The sequence below is a fragment of the Ictalurus furcatus genome, chromosome 25 (genome assembly GCF_023375685.1).
Source record: "Ictalurus furcatus strain D&B chromosome 25, Billie_1.0, whole genome shotgun sequence".
Classification (NCBI taxonomy): Eukaryota; Metazoa; Chordata; class Actinopteri; order Siluriformes; family Ictaluridae; genus Ictalurus; species Ictalurus furcatus.
Genome location: NC_071279.1, coordinates 16,932,182 through 16,946,742, shown reverse-complemented (window position 1 = coordinate 16,946,742; position 14,561 = coordinate 16,932,182). Strand labels below are relative to the sequence as shown.

Below are 14,561 nucleotides of genomic sequence, written 5' to 3'. Positions count from 1 at the left end.
CATGTATATATATATATAATGACCTATAAATCCATTTATAACCTGTTATAATGCATTCATAAGGCATTTTATACTACATTACAGATTTATTCACCATATTTAAACAATCCAAGCAAATCCATATCCGTTTGTGTGGATAACACAACCAATAACTATTTTTTACAGAAGCTAAGTTTACACAAGTTAACTTTCAGCCGCTTTTGCAATGATCCATTATATTGTAGTGATATATATAAATATATATATAAAGGTAATGAATCGGTCAATTGGCATATTCAAACAAACCCATCATATCCTGTTTCTATGATACTCTAAAGTAATTACAGTGCTTTTTATTGGTCAGCATCTTTTCTGTTATATTATGTCAAGTTGTGTTATGATAGCAATGTGTTTTGGAAGTTTAGCTATTACAGTACATTCCCTGACTCTTAAAACACGAGCCTGTCTGGTAGAAAGGCAGACTTTTCCGCTCACAGCTTTATGGTTCCCAGGTGCTGAACTTTGCCCTCTAGCACAACAGACTGGAGTTCATCAATATACGAAGTGTGTGGAAATCTGACATACAGCAGTCAGAAATCTTCTCGTGAGCTGCTGTTCTGACATTTTGTGGCTTTTCTCACTTGTTTTTTTTGTCTACTTACAGGATTTTTGAAAAGTTTTTTTTTTAATCTGCCAAAATGATCAACCGAAATACCAAAAATGTGCTCGTGGTATCTTTTGGATTTTTGTTCTTGTTTACGGCGTATGGAGGACTACAGAGTCTACAGGTAATCATGTCTTAATTTTCTCGAACAGCAGCTCTGACAGTAGTACAGCTGCAAATGACAGGTTTATATACACGTGTTCGTTCTAATACATTATCATTTCGAGGGTAACAGCTTGTACTGTACACAGGGACTTATACTGATTTAAAAATATGTTCATTGACTAAGATAAAAACGCAGCTGTTAATATGGTGATGTTTTATGTGAAGAAATATTTATTTATCATTTTCTGGAAGGAGCCTCCAGTGTCAGGTCTTTGTAACAGTTTTCCGAACAGTGGAGGTGTGGATTCTTGGTAAACTGACGAGCTGCATTTCTTAGTGTATTAACTTCATTTTCAGCTGCTGGAATTTACGTGATAACAAGAAATTATAGTCCTTATAGCCATATAAATATGAATTAGTGTAATATTACTCATATATTTAAAAGACTGACATCTTAGTAATTAAGCCAAGTCTTTGTCTGTATTTGGTTCTTTAAGGTGTTCTTTGAATAATTAAGAGTTCTTAGCCTCCTAAAAGATTTCTACATGGTTCTAAGGTACTCACGCAGAATGATTACCAACACACACACACACACACACATACACACACAAACAGATACACTCACACACACAGAGCGCACAGTTTGTACAGCTGTGTTCTCTACATGCTGAAACCGAGGCTGAAGAATACGAACACGTAGGACGCTGTTTAATTACTTCCATCACCTGGGCGTGTTTTATCATCTTTTTATTTCTCTCAGTGGCAACATACTACACAGTGACATCATGGTTTGCCCTTTGATTCAAATCAAAGATTTTATTTTATTCATCAGGTTTTAGTATAGCATATATGGTTAATATGGTTTCCAATCTAAGCCTATATTTTGATATGTATACTGAATTGTGGCTCTACTCACACTACACGACGTCTGATTTAAGTTTTGAAAATTTGCTGCGATCAAATTTCCAAAAACAACAGTGGAACACACATCACGGAATACACTGTTACCCTGTTACATTGTTCATTTTACACACGATTCACACACCAAACATTATGGGAAAATTCACAATAATATGTGACGTGAAAAACGTAAAAAAAAACAACCTGAAATTGCATACACTGCGGTCCAAAAGTCTGAAACCACACCGAAATTCTAGGAATTTTTTTTTTTTTCCATTTAAACTTGGTAATAAAACGGATGCTTTAGAATTCTGAAAATTGTACAACAATGAAGGAAATGTTAACATCTTGAATATTCAGTTTATTTAAAATACTTCTGCACCATTTCTAGGACTATTTAACGAACATTGTCCTCGAGTCTTATCTGTTCTGATAAAGCACATATGCAGATGATTAGATAGATAGATTGATTGATAGATAGATAGATAGATAGATAGAAACTTTACTGATACCGCGGGAAATTGCAAGACTTCATAGAAAATCTTCACTAAAGATTAATTTCTTTGTTCTTTTTGTATTGAAAACGATTACATTAAATAAATAAAAACAATGCAAAAATAGAAGCATTTTTACTACTGGTCTTAAACTTTTGGACCCAACTGTATTCAAATAAACGTCCTGTGACATCATTAAAGTAAAAAAAATTAAAAGCAAACACATTACATTTTCTCAGAAAAATTCTTTCTAAACACTTGTAGTGCACAAATGTAAACTACATTAGGTTTAACAACACTGGCATGTTGTTATGTTATACAAACCAATTAATTATTTAATAATAAACAGAAAAAGATATATTTAAATGAATTGCAACATTTTTTTTTATTATTATTATTTAAAAGTGGAAGTGTTGCTGAATTAGGTTTTGAGAGAATGCTGTATATTACACTGTGTATCACAGAGCAGTCTAAATGCTGAGGAAGGAATGGGCGTTATCTCACTGAGCGTCATCTACGGAACCATCATTCTGTCCTCCATGTTCCTGCCTCCCATCATGATCAAAAACCTGGGCTGTAAATGGACCATCTTCATCTGCATGGCCTGCTACATCAGCTATTCCTTTGGAAATCTCTTTCCTGGATGGTGAGCCTGTTCGTCTACAAGCATTAATGAAAAATTATTTGGAAGTGTATGGTTCATGTATTCATAACTGCCTCATACGGTTGTTTATATAATTTATAGTTGAGTGCAAAAGTTTGCATACCCTTGAGACAAAATAAATAAGACAAAGAAGTAAGTATATGTACTTATGTATACCAACAAGACATTTGTAATAGCGAACCTAACCTAATTTTACTGAGGTTCATTATACCAAATGTTTAAAAAGTGTATGTTAAGATGTAAATATTTTTTATAAACAGTCTATAGAATTAATAGACATTATAGATAGTCTATAAAATTAATAAATGATAAAAGTCTATAAAATCTCTATAAAAAATACTCTAATAAATATTCTACAACATGTTTGCTCATCCATTGGTTCTTTCTTAAAAAGATAATTTAGTAATAAATGTTTGTTGTCTTGTTGTAAGACACACCAACATTTTTTTTACTTCTTGGATTAATACATGTTTGTAGTTTCCCCACATAGAAATCATGGGGGATGCAGACTTTTGCACGCAAGTGAACTTTACAATAAAAACAATAATAAACAATAACTATTACATACAAAGGCCAGGATCCATCCATCCATCCATTTTCTGTACTGCTTATCCTTACTGGGTCACGTGGAATCTGGAGCCTATCCCAGGGAGCATGGGATACAACACAATCACGTGGATTTCTGCAGGTCAGTGATAAAATCGACCACATTGTGGGTCTAGGGCTGCTGGAGTGTAGTCAGAGGCAGGAGCTTTCTGGCTGGTGGGGTTCATGGTATCATTCATATGGATTGGGCACAAGCTGTACATGAAGAGACTGTATGGTGAACATCCGCAGCCATGTTTGGCCACCAGTACTTGCAGATGGTAAGTATGTTTTGTGCCTGGGTGGCCCATGGCCATGAAGGTGTTGGCACATGTGACAAGTTTGGCTTGTAGATTAGCCAGTATGAACACTTTGTTTGGGGGGGGGGGGGGGTTGATGGGAAATTCTTTGCTGTATGAGTAATAGCTTGGTTTATTTCCCAGTCCATGGGAAGGAAGAGCTGCTCACTGCCCTCTCATGGGCTGGTGGCATGCATGCGGGATAAACCATTGACCTTGGTGTTCTTGGAGCCGGGCATATATGAGAGGGTGAAATGAAACCTGGCAAAGAAATAAGACCAGCAGGCTTGATGGAGGCTCAGACACTTCACAGTTCTGAGGAACCCAAGGTACTTATGATCTGTGAATATGGTAAATGGCCCCCCTCCAGCCAATGGTGCCACTCCTCCAGGGCTAAATTCACAGCCAGTAGCTCCCAGTTCCCAATAACATAATTCTGTTCAGCTGGAGATAACTTCCAGGAGAAGAATGCCATGGGATGTAGCTTGGGCTTGTCCCTGAATGGCTGAGAAAGGATGGCTGCAACTCCCATCTAGAAAGCATCCACTTCAATGGCAAAGGGCCTCGATAGATCAGGGGGTTTGAGAATAGGCATGGTGGTAAATGTGGCATTGAGCTGGTTGAGGGCCTTCTCAGCTGCTGGGCTCCAGGCCAGGTGCTTCAACAACTTCCTAAGGAGCAGTGTCAGGGGCAGTGCTATGGAGCTGAATCTCTGATGAAATTCACATAGAAACTAGCAAAGCTGATGAATTGCTGACTGTCTTTGGTGTAGGCCAGTCTGTCTCTGTGGCTCTGATGTAGCCCAAGAGTGAGATGCGCTGGTGAATTCGCAATTTCCACTCTTGATGAATAAAGAGTCCTGGAGCCTATTGATGGCCTCCTTCCCTTGACCCCTTGACCACTGACACCTCTTTGAACCACATATTGAGAGGTCACATGAATAGCTACCAAATGAAAAATTCAACACTTGGAATCAGCTCCAAAGCTCTTCAATTTGTCATGAAATAATGAGGAAATGGGCCACACCTGGCTATGACCCTGCTTATGAGTCAACTGTCCAATTACTTTTGAGCCTGTGAAACTGGAGGAACTATGGAAAAAAATGGCTGCAATTCCTAAATAATTAATGCAATATTTTTCTTAAACCCCTTGAGTTGAAGCTGAAAGTCTACATTTCAATCACATCTTGATTGCTTCATTTCAAATATACTGTGGTGGTGTTCAGAGGTGAAATGACAAAAATTGTATCACTGTCCAAATACTTATGTACCCGACTGTAACTGGTGCTGCATGAGGTGCTGGAGGACTTGGTGAACATGGAGCACATGAGTTTCATATGAGGGTGTGTAGATCAGAATATCGTCGATATATGCTATGACGTATCTCACCAGCATATCCCTCAATATGTCATTTATGAGGCACTGGAAGACTGAGGGGTGCTGGAGAGCCCATATGGCATTACCAGGTGTTTGTAGTGGCCAGAGCTGGTGCTGAAATCCGTCTTCCACTAATCTTCCTCCCGGATATGCATGAGATTGTATGCACAGCGGAAATCCAGCTTTGTGAAAATTTGGGCAGAACGGAGCTGCTCGAGGACTGCAGGGACCGGAGGCAGAGTGTACCAGAACTTACAGTAACTGCCACCTGGTTCAGTCCCTGGTATTCAATGCATGGTTTGCTGCTCAGCTAGGGAATGGGGGTAAATCCGATTGTGAAAGGGAGTGGTCTCAGGCAGCAGCTAGATGCCACAATCATAGGAACAATGTGGGGATAATACGCTGGTCTTTGTTTTGCTGAAAGGCTCCTTCAGATCAAGATACTCTGATGGGATGGTGAAGGGTGCTTGGTCCACTGGACTTTCCACAGAGGATGAGGCCACAAGCAGCTGGGGGGAATGGAGGCAATGTCTGTGACAGTGGGCTGACCAGCAGGTAATTTCTTTGTCCATCCACGATATCTGTGGGTTGTGTGGAGTTGCATCCAAGGGAAGCCCAGGATGACAGGGTGCTTAGGTCACATCTAAGCAACAAGCTGCATTGACTCTTGACATGAACAAACACACTGGATCAACACCAGCAGATGACATGGCACCCCAAATCATCACTGACTGTGGAAACTTCACACTGGCCTTCAAGCAACTTGGATTCTGTTCCTCTCCACTCTTCCTCCAGACTCTGGGACCTTGATTTCCAAAAGAAATGCAAAATTTACTTTCATCTTCAACATGACTGTAGTTGTGTGTACTGAACCAGACTGAGAGATTAAAGGCTCAGGAAACCTTTGCAGGTGTTTTGAGTTAATTCACTGATTAGAGCTCTTCTCAGGTCGACATTTCTGTAGTATAAATTCTTTATTCTAATATTTTGAGATACTGGATTTTTGACTTCCAAGAGCTGTACGCCATAATCAAAATAAAAACGGCTTTATGTGTAATGAGTCTAGAATAAATAAAAGTTCCACTTTTTGAATTAAATTACAGAAAAAATGAACTTTTCCAGGATATTCAAATTTTTAAAGATGTAATAAAATGTTAGCAGTGAGTCTTTAACGAAATGTGTTACATGTGTTAAATGTGTTACAGGCCCAGTCTGATCGCTACATCTGCTATTCTGGGTTTGGGAGGCTCTCCACTTTGGTCTGCTAAGTGCACGTACCTTACAATCAGTGGGAATGAACAGGCGGAGAAAAAAAACAAGAAAGGCCAGGATATCATAAACCAATACTTTGGCCTTTTCTTTCTTATCTTCCAGTCGTCTGCCGTTTGGGGAAACCTCATGTCATCACTTATATTTCGACAAGACGCTAACATAGGTACAGCTGAAACAGAACGCAACACATGTCTCTGATTGTGATGATTAGACTTGACTAGTATACTTTATACAATATTGGTGTGTCTGTTCTCTAAGCTGAAATCCCTGAGGAGAGACTGCAGTTCTGTGGTGCTGCCCTGTGCAATGAGAACTTCACCACCTCGGGGAACTTCACACGACCGGAGCAGAATCTCGTAAACATACTGATGGGCTGCTACATTGGTAAACAGTTGGAACTACCAAACAGTTATTAGCTTTTCTACACAGCATTGTTGAATTCTTGTACATGTCTGTATTTAAGTACTGTATATAACTCAGCTGAGCGATACCTCTGTAGGTGTGGGGGTTCTGGCGATGGTCCTTGTGGCAGTTTTCCTGGACAACATTGATGGAAAAGATGCAAAGGATTTTCGCAAGGACAAAGGCAACCAAACATTCTGCAGTACCTTCCTGGCCACGTTCAGGCTTTTAGGAGATAAGAGGCTGTTAATGCTCATTCCCTTGACTATGTACAGTGGATTCGAGCAAAGCTTCCTCGCCGGTGAATACACAAAGGTGAACAGATCTGCGAATATAATTAATTATATATGGATTTATCATACACAGTGATCCCAAAAAGTATTAAGCCACACTTGCAAATGTATAATTTTCACTGTATTATAAAACAACATGTCAAACCAAGTGGCATTTATGTTAAAGAAAGATAAGATTTTTACAGCTACATTTATATAGCGCTTTACATTGTATAGGGGGGGAAATCTCCTCAACCACCACTAGTGTGTAGCATCCACCTGGCAGCCATAGCGCGCCAGAATGCCCACCACACACCGGCTATTAGTGGAGAGGAGAGAGTGATGTAACCAATTCAGAGATGGGGATTATTCTGGGGCCATGATAAAGAAGGGCCAATGGGGGAATTTCACCAGGACCTACCCTTACTCTTTTAGGATGAATGTCTGTTTTTAGAGTATAGTGTCCCTGTCACTATACCGGGATATTAGGTCCCACACAGAGCACAGGGTGAGTGCCCCCTCCTGGCCTCACTAATACCATTCCAGCAGCAACCTTAGTCTTCCCCAGGAGGTCTCCTATCAAGGTACTGGCCAGGCTCAAACCTACTTAGCTTCAATGGGAAACCAGGCGAGAACTGCGAGAGGATATGGTTCTGGCAATGCACCATATGCACACATTTCAAGAAGTTTCTCAGAAAGTTTTGAAAACATCTTTGCATATAGTCAAGCAATTTCTGTAACAGTTGCATTGGAAATTTCCCCCAAGTTTCAACCAAGAAAACCTTCAGTTCTTACAATCTGCTAATTTCTTCTCCATTGCATCCCATAGATGCTTTATAGGGTTTACGTCAGGGCTCTAGGAAGTGTTCTTTCAAAAGGTGACTGGTGCTTTGGCTCATTATCCTGCTGAAAAATCCACCTCAGAGAGAAAAATCACCTGAGAGAGACATCTGTTAACCCATATGGTATAAAAAAATTAAATAAAATAAGTAATTAAGGAATAATTTAATGTACAGAAATCATCAAAGCGTTAAAAACAACAAGCAAAATGCAACAAAACCAGCTCATGGAATGCTAGAGGAGGCAGATGCAAATGCAGGACGAGAAATAATGAGTCTAGACAACAACATGAACATGAAACAAGAGAATTATGACAATGACTAAAGAATGACAAGGAGTGCTATACAATACTTAAAATTCACTGTGCAAATGTATTCCCTGTTCCCTGGTTGCAAAACATTTTAAAATGAAATGCATTTGTTAATATTCTTCAGAGAACAAAAATTTGTGATTGTCTTTGCAGAATTATGTGACCTGTGCAATAGGAATCCATTATGTTGGATTTGTAATGATCTGCTTTGGCGCTGTGAATTCGCTGAGCTCTTTCTCATTTGGGAAGCTTGCGCAGTACACCGGGAGGATCCCCCTCTTCTGTTTTGGTAAGTCAGTTTAATCAGAGTAGCCCAAGGTGGGAAGTATTTTAGTGATGGTACATTATTGCAATGCCTGTGTATCATTTTAGAGGATGAATATTACTCTTACTCAAATACATTTCTATGAAAAACACACTTTTTGTTTACTTATATTATTTTCATATAGTACCCACAGATCATATATCAAATATATATTTTTTTCATTGGCATACCAACACAATCACTAAAACTTAAAACTTTGAACATGTACAATTTGTATAAATATTACAACCACTTATATTTCCACAAGGACTAAACATGAGTCTTATTTACATTGCATAGACACCATTACACCTACACCAAGCTAATTTTAAAATTTCGCTGGTCAAAAAGGGGTCCCGGATCAAAGCAAAATTGCTCAATTCATCAATCTGCTCACTGACAAGGCGCTAGCATGGGTTTGATCACAAGGTCTAGAGCACATTGTCTACTATGAATGCTTCGTCCAGCTCTTCCAAAGAGTGTTCAACCATTCACCTGAGGGCAAGGAGATTGGAGAGTGACTCCTCCTCACCCTGAAGCAAGGGACCCAAAGCACTTCTGAATTCACACTCAGCTTTCACACATTAGCAAAATGTCTCACTCCAACATGATGAGTGTAGCCAGATTCCTTTCTCACCCCAATTTTGTACTGCTAGTTCAGATTGCGCACTCAGGAAATTTGTCTTCTGTTGTCTTTCTGTGCTGCGCTCATAAACTCCGGTGGGGTGGGTGGGGGTTGTGGGGGGGTCAGTCACCTGTTGCACTAAACCCATTACTGTCCACATCAGCACCATGCACCAAGAGCGAATTTCTCTCCTCATCACCGTCACTACCAAGCTCCTGGTGGTGTTGGGCTTCTGGTAGATGCAGCATCATAACCCTCAGATCTACTGGAAGGAATGTGAAATCACACACTGGTCGGCACTCTGCCATTCCCACTGTCTCCATGTCCCCTCTGTCAATGTGTCCTCAATTACCATAGAAAGCCCAGAACCCCAAGTCCTTGTAGAAATCCCTCTGGAATGTCAAGAGTTCTGTGAGGTATTCAGCAAGACCAAGGCCAGTGGGCTCCTGCCGCACCGCTCCTAGGACTATGCCATCAAATTACTGTCAGGAGCCACACCCTCTTTGCAACCTCATTTACCTCTTATTAGCCAAAGAAACACAGGCCATGGAGGAAGATATCAAGGAGGCACTCAAACAGGAGTACATACACCTCTCTACCTCTCCAGTATCAGCAGCCTTCTTCTTTGTTGAGAAAAAAGGAAGTGACTTAAAGCCATGCATCAACTATCGTGGTTTGAATCAAGTCACAGATAAGTATTATTATCCCCTGCCTCTGATCCCTTAAACTTGACTTGCAAAGCATGTACAACTTGGTGTGTATCCGTGAAGGAGACAAGTGGAAGATGGCCTTCAGCACCACCTCTGGCCACTTTGAATACTGCATAAAGCTATATTTGTTATTTTCAGCACCAGCAGTCTTTCAGTGCCCTATAAATGATGTCTAACGAGATATCTTGAGAAGATTTGTCATCAAGTAGATCAATAACATTCTGATATATTCCCCCAGCAAAGATACATACGAAACTGTCATTGGCACCAGAGAGCTCCTCACTGTTAAACTACTGTAGCTCTGGAAGAATGGTGTCACTGGTTGGAGGGAGCCCTTCAACCATTCACAACTTACACAGATCATAAAACCCTCAAATACATCAAGTCTGCCAAGAGACTGAACTCCTGTCAGGCACGCTGGGCCCTGTTCTTCACCCACCTTGAATTTACCCTTTCATATCCTCCAAGGTCCAAAAACATCAAAGCGACTCTTTATCCCATCTGCACCCAGCTCCCCCTCGTGAACACTCGGAAGAATGAATCCTACCAAAATCATGCTTTGTAGGAGCTCTAATCTGGGCAGTCTAGAGACTGACAGGAAGATTGTGAATGCACCGGAGGTGAGAGTCCCAAAACAATTCCCAGTGGGGAAAAACTTTGTGCCCTCTCCTCTCCAAGACAAATGCATCGCATGGGCTCATACCTCCCCTGCCACAGGACACCCTGGCACTCACAGAACACACCAACTACTACAAGGAAAATACTGTTGTCCAAATATGCCTTAAAGCATTCATAGATTTGTTTCATCCTTCTCAGTTTGTGGCCAAGCCAAAGTACCTTGCACCTTGCTGGCCGGCAAGCTCCTCCCATTACCTACGTCCATGGTCACATATAGCCATTGATTTCATCACTGATCTTCCCTCATTACAGCGATCATCAACTGATTTTCCAAGTCTCTGCACCTAATACGCAGAACTGGTGTTCAAGTACGTGTTTAGGTACTTTGGCATCCCTAAAGAAATAGTGAGTGACGGGGGAGCCAAATTCACATCTGGAATTTGGCGAGGGTTCATGAAAAAAATTAGGTTTCATCACCAAGCAAATGGCCAACTGGAGAAAGCCAACCAGGAGATCAGTTGCTTCCTGCGCACCTACTGTGCCAACAAGCAGGAGGACTGGGCACAATTCCTCCCATGGGTAGAATATGCTCAAAATTCCCTCAGGCGTTTAGCAACCAAGCTCACACCATTCCAGTGTGTCCTGACGTACAAGCCACCCCTGTTGCCAATCCCCATGGACTTACCCACAGTGGACAGATGGTTAAAGCAGAGTGAACAGGTGTGGAAACAAGCTCACCAGCACCTAGAACACACTACACAAGTCAGTCAGAAGTTCACAGATAGATGTCGTGGAGAGACACCCATTTATGAACCAGGAAATCAAGTGTGGCTCTCCACCAGTGACCTCCATATCACCAAAGGCTGCGGAAAGCTGGCTCACTATATTGGCCAATTTAAAAATCTACAAACTCTACAGCACATAAAGGACATCACATACAAGCTTAAACTGCCATGCCACAGCCACCTATCCCTTTGTTTTTTGTGTTCCCTCTTGTGTTTTTAAACTGGCCACTCCAGGTCCCCTTGCACAGGACAATTCCCCCCTCCACCTCCCATCATCCCTGGACATCAAAGGTGAACCAGCTTATGCCATCAAGGAAATCATATACTTACAGTGCAGACAGGGTAAGATATAGTACCTTATTGAATGGGAGGGCTGTGGACCTGAGGAGAGCTACTAGATCCCAGCTCATGATGTACTTGAACCCCTACTGTGCCAGGTGTTCCTTGCATGGCACCCAAACTGCACAGGTCCAGAAGGCCTCGATAGGAAGTCCACTCCCAGAGATAGCGCTTGGTGGGGGTGGGGGGAGGTGGTGGCTTAGAGAGTTCTGTCACATCAGTGGCAGAATTGGCGTAAAACTACAGTTCCCAGAAAACAATGTGACTTATAAACATGGCCGCCAAGGACTTAAATTCCGATCACACATGTTCTCAATCACCTGATTACTGATTACAAGCTCGTGGACTCAATTATACAGCCACAGTATATATAAGGACTCTCAGTCTCTAGACTCACTGCAAAGTATAAGACTAAAGACCCACCTCTTCCACGAACACTTAACTAACCCCTAACTCGCCCTGATTTTCACATTGCTTCTGCATTATGTATTGGTCTTGTTTGCAACGTTCAATAAAGCTCACTTTACCCGCACCTACGTCCGTATCTGCTGCTGTGACACATGCAACACGTTTGATTTCTATGCATTAGATACGTTCAACATGGCCATCGTTTACCTCCTGGATAAATGAACTGTCCTTGTGTTTAGCATCAAGAAACTTATTTATACAACTATATACATTTGGTAATTGTTTCTAATGCTGCCTAACGTTTAGTTTGATTTTTATTTATATTTATTTATTATTTCTATTTATACCTGATAGAGTTTGAATTCTTTAATCTGAGTGATCAAAAGGTGTGCATTATTTTTGTGTGGCAGAACAGCTTGGACAGTAGTTCTCATGTAACATGTAACTTAAGTAACAGGTTTATATTCATTTTCTATAGCAACAGCTCATACACAGATACTTGTACAGCAGATGCTCCACATAATCTAGGACTAATAATAAACCGAGTAGTTTATGCTTCCTGGTATCTCAGTAAAATGAAAAAAAAATAAATAAAAAAATGACAGGCTCTCTGTTTTTTTTTAAAATTAATTTGTTTGTTTGTTTGTGTGTTTGTTTATTTGAGAGAGAGAGATCGAGAGAGAGAGACCGCATGGTCTGTCATGTGTTCCTCATACAAACTGACTGTACTTTGTTTTAAAGTTGACCTTTCCTTCATTTTTTTTTTTTAATGAATTTTTCATATTGAAGCAAATCACTCTTGAGAAAGCTGCACATGCTGGACGGTGGATTTCTAGAATATTTGTTCTTCAGAGCTTGTACTTTTCCATGCATACTGAAATATGTCACACTAAAATGAATAAAGATGCTTGTTAAACACACACACACACACACATGCACACGCGCACACACACACACACACGGGTACCTGTATGAATACATGTAAATTAGCTGTCACTGTCCCAGGTGTGTAAAAGCCCAGCTGGTGAAGTACAGGCAGGTCTTATTGGCATTTCTACTCTTTCTCCTCACAGCCGCTGTGATAAACCTGAGTTCTGCGATAGCTCTGCTGTACTGGAGGCCTCATCCGGACGAGCTGCCTGTCTTCTTTGTGTTTCCTGCTCTCTGGGGTGTGGCAGATGCTGTGTGGCAAACACAAACCAACGGTGAGACTCATAACAACCGAGACATCTTTCTTACATAAGAATCAATCTAATAAAGCCAGTGTTTATAACAATACATGGCAATATATAACAACTTTCTAACATTGATATAAATCTAAAAGATTTTTGAAAAATAATAATAATAATAATTTCATGAGGCATCAACTGTTATACTGACATAAGCATAGCATACTGTACATTTGGGCTGTGACACATTTTTACATTATTACATCATGACAGATGTACATTTCTGATGCACTGTGATGATGTGATATATCAGACTACCAAGTGAGATTAATTGAAAAATTTAAAATGATAATCACTTCTGGTGCCCAGTTCTGGAGACACCTTGATATTTCCAAATATCTCTGACTTAGCAAGCTATGTCACATTATAACCATTATGTCACACTGACATAAAGTGCACTGGGCAACAAAGTCAGCTGTCATGAGAGACTTTATAAATGAAAGACTTATGTAGGTGTTATGTAGCCCTGTGAAGTCCACCCTTAACACTACTTCACAGAAGAGGTTCTAACAACTTTCCATGTGTTTTTGCATTTCAGCATTGTACGGCACTCTGTTCCCTCACCACAAGGAGGCAGCATTCGCTAATTATCGCATGTGGGAGTCTTTGGGCTTCGTGATAGCCTTCGCGTACAGCACGTTCATCTGTCTGTCCACCAAACTCTACATCCTCATCTCAGTCCTTTTGCTGGCCATGCTGACGTACTTCTGGGTAGAGTACAATGAGTACAAGCATCCCACTCCAGCAGTGAAACGCATCACAGACAAGCTGGACCTTAATGACACAGAGAAAACCCAGAACATTATTAGTCAGACAAGATTATAGGCAAGAATATGATGAAACAAAGAATAGAATCTGTTTTTTTTTTTTATTATTATTATTATTTTTTATAGGGTGGCAGCTAAGGCATGAATGGTGGCTTCGTTACTCATAGCTAACCTCTTTGCAGTTATATAATTAAATTTTGTAGTTATAAACATAAAACCTACAAATAACCATATATGGACATTCCGTGCAAATTCTTATAAGGATGTCAATAAACCTATAATGTATGGTTCTAAAAATAAATCATGAATGAATAAATCCCTGTAACATTAGGAATTTCTTTCTCTCAAAAATAATGAAACGAGAGAGAACCATATTGTACAGTAAATTAACTTGAGTGGAACATTCAGTGCTAGCTGGGAGCTTACAGCGGGCATTTTCGGACACTGTTTAAGTAAAACAACCACTTTAACTGAAACTGTCACTCACGGAATGGGCTTTGACGTGTTCAGCTCCCATCAACGGAAATTCTATGATTATAGAGTCACTTAGAGGTTTACAGTAGCAAATGAAAAATTGCAGTGGTAACTGCAGTGGTAAGGCCTTTCTGGATGAG

At 40.4% G+C, this 14,561-nt stretch overlaps 1 protein-coding gene across 1 annotated transcript; it reads left to right on the top strand.

The window, feature by feature from the left end:
• The first annotated feature begins 341 nt into the window (after positions 1–341).
• On the top strand, positions 342–14,561 carry unc93a (unc-93 homolog A). Its single transcript, XM_053614696.1, has 8 exons — positions 342–767; positions 2,607–2,788; positions 6,272–6,501; positions 6,597–6,722; positions 6,838–7,055; positions 8,316–8,451; positions 13,025–13,156; positions 13,719–14,561. The coding sequence occupies exons 1-8, from the start codon at positions 678–680 to the stop codon at positions 14,003–14,005; spliced, it is 1,401 nt and encodes a 466-aa protein (XP_053470671.1). The 5' UTR covers positions 342–677; the 3' UTR covers positions 14,006–14,561.